General features: G+C 31.7%; 1 protein-coding gene across 1 annotated transcript; it reads left to right on the top strand.

Moving 5' to 3' along the window:
• Positions 1–2469: 2469 nt before the first annotated feature.
• Positions 2470–4771, top strand: EMB975 (Tetratricopeptide repeat (TPR)-like superfamily protein). The gene is made up of 2 exons (XM_078983018.1): positions 2470–2659; positions 3149–4771. The coding sequence occupies exon 2, from the start codon at positions 3287–3289 to the stop codon at positions 4745–4747; it is 1461 nt and encodes a 486-aa protein (XP_078839144.1). The 5' UTR covers positions 2470–2659; positions 3149–3286; the 3' UTR covers positions 4748–4771.

The following is a 4771-nucleotide window of genomic DNA, read 5'->3' as shown; positions in this document are numbered from 1 at the left end:
AGAGTGTTAGAATGCTCAAAACCATTCAGCTTACACGATAGAAATAAAAAATGGTAAAATAGAAAGCACCTTATAAGTACTCACTAATTGCCTTCTCACCCTGAATAATCACATCTTCGATGTTGACTTAATGCCCATGACTACTGGAAGTTTCGATGTGAATCGAATCATACGAAATACAACATCACATTTTTGAATTGAATCAAATCCTAACTTACCTCTTATGCATGTACTTAGACACTGAACTCACACCTTCTACAATAAGCATAAACAAATCTTTATGCATCTGGAACCATATCCTTGAAAGAGAGCATGCTCGTCAAAATGCATGAGGCATTGGTGGGCTACTGCACGCCATCTTTGGATATATCTTCTCCGTTTACTTTGCACATTGCTCAATTCATGGTTGTTAAGATGCTTTTCTAGCCTATTTATTTATGGAGATGACTGACTGTACTACGCTATCAAAAACATCTTCCGATGAAGATGACGATGATGATGAAGACGCCATTTTTTATATAGGAAATACCTAATTTGTGAGAGAAAGAATGAGAGTTTGTGTGTGTGAAATGTTGAGAGTGTAATTTTAATTTACAAGGTTTGAGTTGAAATTTAAAATTTTGAAATTGGGTAATATAGTTTTTTTTAATAAAAAAATACGAATTGGATGAGAAAACGGTTGGATTATGTGAATAAGAAAGCAGCCAATCACATGCAAGCATCCTTTCCTCTCTCATCTCGCCAAGCTTGTAACGAGCTTCATCTAACAAGCCCCCTAACGAGTGTTAAGTGGTGGTGTTCCAGTGCCCTTAGCAAGCTTAGCGGCTCCACTACGTTTGACCTAAGAAATCGTGGCCATTACTTGCACACGTGGAGAATCACGAGTGGTCACAATTTATTTATTTATTTATATTTAATTTTAAAAGCCATTTAACTTGTAATTAAACTTATATATATATATATATATATATATATATATATATATATATATGTATATATATATATATGATTGAGTTCAATAAGGAACCATTTTAAACCTTAAAACCAATGAACCAATCTTTTCTCAACTTTTAGAGCAATTTTTTTATTCAAAAAAAAAAAAAAAAAAAAAACTAAAAGTATAAAAATTTATAACTTTTTATCCTTCATCCATTAATATCAAATTTAATAATAAAAATATTGATTTATTCAGATTCACAATATGGATTTGTTTAAATTTACATTGTAAATCTGTGCAGATTCACCATGTAAAACCTGTGCTGTGAAATCTGTGCAGATTTACACTATGAATCTATGCAGATTCATACTGTGAATTTGTGCAGATTCATATAGTGAATTTATACAAAATTAATAATTTATAATATGAATTTGAATATATAAAAAAGTAAATTTTTTTGTTAAATTTGATATCAATGCAAAGAAGGTAAAATGTTATGCATTTCTATATATTTAGAATTTTTTATCGATTAATAATAAGATCTAAAACTTGAAAAAATTATGGTTTCTTGGTTCTATTATATAAAATGGTTCATTGTTGAACTTTTGCATATATATATATATATATATATATATACACACACACACACACACATACTACGTGTGCATCCGCCCATGACAGCGACGACAATTATTAATTTTTCAATGAATCGTTTTTTTTTCAAGAAAATGTTATTGGACTCTTTCAATGGCTACAAATTTTCTAGTTGATATATTAGAAAAATTCAATATCTAACCTTTAGAGAGATATCATGCCACTACATTAAAAGAGAAACAAAATTAAATGATTTTTCTTTCTTAAATGTTTTCATTGATTATTTTTTATTATAATTAGTTTTTGTTCAGGAAAAGAGAAATGGTTTAGGCATAAAAGATTTGTAAATTAAGTTATAAGCATGTATTTCTTAAATTTAAAATTCAAAAAAAGTTCAATATGTTTTATAATATAGTTAATATATATATATATATATATATATATATATATATATATATATATATATATATATATAATTTTTAGTTTTTTTAGGTTGTTGATAAATGATAATTTTTTTTGATTGGTATGTAGGTTGATGAATAAAAAAAATAATATTTAATATAAAACTGAGTTGTGAGAAATTACTAATAAACATAGTCTTAGTACTTACATGTCAATTGGAAAAATAGACAAATTGCTAGGTCATAATGATATTAACAAATTGAAACACTTAAACTACCAAAAAAAAAGAGAAACATTTCAAAACCAAAATGGACAGTTTGTTATGTCATAATAGTTGAAACAGTTAAACTACTAAAAAATAATATGAGAGACTTTTTAAAACCAAAGTGGTAACAATTACATCAACCCCAAAACTTTTTACAACAAATGATGTTTCTTATTTAAAAAAAAAAAAAATTCAAATTAAATTAATATATTTTGATAAAGTGGGGACTAGGGGTGTTTCATTCTCTTCACTATTTCAGACTGCGGCTCCAAAAAAAAAAAAAAAAACTATTGTAGACTGTTTGAATATCTTTCACTGTTTCACTCTTGGATAATCTTGTTTGCTTCTGATTTTCTTCTTTCTACCTGCGGCACACCTGAGCGAACCCCACCTCCGCCACTCCACCGGTTCTCTCCGCCAGCGTCGCCACTTCAAGCCTTCCTCCGCCAGCAGCGCTACAGGTAAGCGTGCGACTCTCTTCCCTGAAATCTATTTCTTTCTGCAAACATCCCCTGTGTGTTTCTCTCTTTTCCCTGAAATCGATTTCTTTCTTCTATAATTCTAATTGTTTGCTGAACTTTGATTATGAATTTCCTAAATCCATTGCCTGATGATTTTTTTTGCCAAAAAGTCCCTGTGTGTTCTGATTTTCTTTGCCAAACAGTTATGCTTGAAATCTGAGATTATGCTTGTTATGCTGAAATGTGAAATTATGCTTCGTTTGCTTGAAACCTGAAATCATGCTTGGTATGCTGGAATTATGCTTGAAACGTGCTGAAATCTGAAATTGCAAATATGGTGAATTTGTTTGTTATACTTAAAATGTGATGATTTGATCCTTTCCAGGTTGTTAGAAAATCGTTACTTTCATTATTCCCTTAATTCTGTGCAGCTGATCTAATATACGTGTATGTTGATGCGAATTTACATATGATTGTTGGATTTTACAGGGTTTCGTGTTTGCAAGTTCATCAATTTGAATTGCCTATCAGCTGTTTGATAAAATGCCTGTTCCTTCTAGGTCAATGAGAATTAATTTAACCAGAAATTAACCACAAAAGACATTTGTATATCTCAAGTCAGCCACCATGGATGCTGCAGTTCTCTCTTGTTTCTTCTGTAAAGTCTCAAAAACCCATGTTCCTATCGCGTTTACCAAATCACAGAAGACTTCAATCAAAAGAAACCATCAGGATGAAGTTAGTTTCAGTTTAATGGATCCATCAAGAACCAGAATTTACCTTAGAAAACCATTCAAGAAATCCAATGATCCTCAGGTAACAAAACCTTTTAACGACCCTGAAGATTCAAATTCAACCTCTACGGAAACGGATCATGAAAATGGTGAAGATGAAGTAGAAAAAGAAGAAGACAATCCTGAGTGGGACCCAGATGAGATTGAAACAATCACCTCACTATTTAGAGGAAGAATCCCTCAAAAACCCGGAAAAAAACCTAGAGAAAGACCTCTTCCTCTCCCACTTCCATATAAACAACAACCATTAAAACTTCCCACTTCAAAGAAACTTTCAAAAACCATAACCTCTTCAAGAAAATCTCTATCTAGCAAACTATACAAAGACCCAACATTCTTAATCACTCTAGCCAAAGAAATTCAAAACCTTCCTCCCGAAAAAGACGTTTCCACAGTTTTAAACAATTACACTCGCTTTCTTCGCAAAAGTTCATTATCATTAACAGTAAGAGAATTAGGGCACATGGGTTTACCCGAAAGAGCTTTACAAATCTTCTGTTGGATCCAAAAACATCCTCATTTATACCCAGATGACACGCTTCTTGCTTCAACAGTTGAAGTCCTTGCAAGAAACCATGAATTAAAACTATCTTTCAAACTAGAAAAATTCCTCAGCCTATCAAGCCAAAATGTGTATGAAGCAGTTGTGAAGGGTTTCATAAGAAGTGGAAGCTTAAAACTTGCATACAAACTCGTTTCAGCTGCTAAAAATGGGAAGATAATGGTGGACACTAGTGTTTATGCAAAGCTGATTTTGGAACTAGGAAAAACCCCGGATAATTATACACATATCATGGCTTTACTTGAAGAGCTTGGAGAAAGAGAGGATTTGAATCTAACACAACAAGATTGTACATCGATTATGAAAGTTTGCATAAAGTTGGGAAAATTTGAGATTGTTGAAGGTTTATATAATTGGTTTAAAGACTCGGGTTGTGAACCAAGTGTAGTGATGTACACTACTGTTGTACATAGTCGTTATTGTAGTAACTGTTATAGAGAGGCTTTGGCTTTGGTGTGGGAAATGGAAGGGCGAAATTGTCTTTTTGATCTTCCGGCATATCGTGTGGTGATGAAAGTTTTTGTTGCTCTTAATGATCTTTCGAGAGCTGTGAGATATTTTTCAAAGATGAAGGAGGCTGGTTTTTCTCCAGGATTTGATGTTTATATGGATTTGATAAAAATTTATGCAATTCATGGGAGAATTGGTAATTGTAAAGAGGTTTGTAAGGAGGCAGAAGTTGCTGGATTTAAGATGGAGGAACAAATGAGGTCGATGTTAATGAATATATAAAGTATAAACATATTTTCATTTTGA

This window comes from Lactuca saligna, chromosome 3, assembly GCF_052625555.1.
Source record: "Lactuca saligna cultivar CGN05327 chromosome 3, ASM5262555v1, whole genome shotgun sequence".
Classification (NCBI taxonomy): Eukaryota; Viridiplantae; Streptophyta; class Magnoliopsida; order Asterales; family Asteraceae; genus Lactuca; species Lactuca saligna.
The sequence above is the reverse complement of the archived record's forward strand: the minus strand, read 5'-3'. Positions and strand labels throughout refer to the sequence as shown.

Coding starts and splice junctions, on each gene's coding strand:
- EMB975 (XM_078983018.1), top strand. CDS start 3,287: ATGGATGCTGCAGTTCTCTCTTGTTTCTTCTGTAAAGTCTCAAAAACC.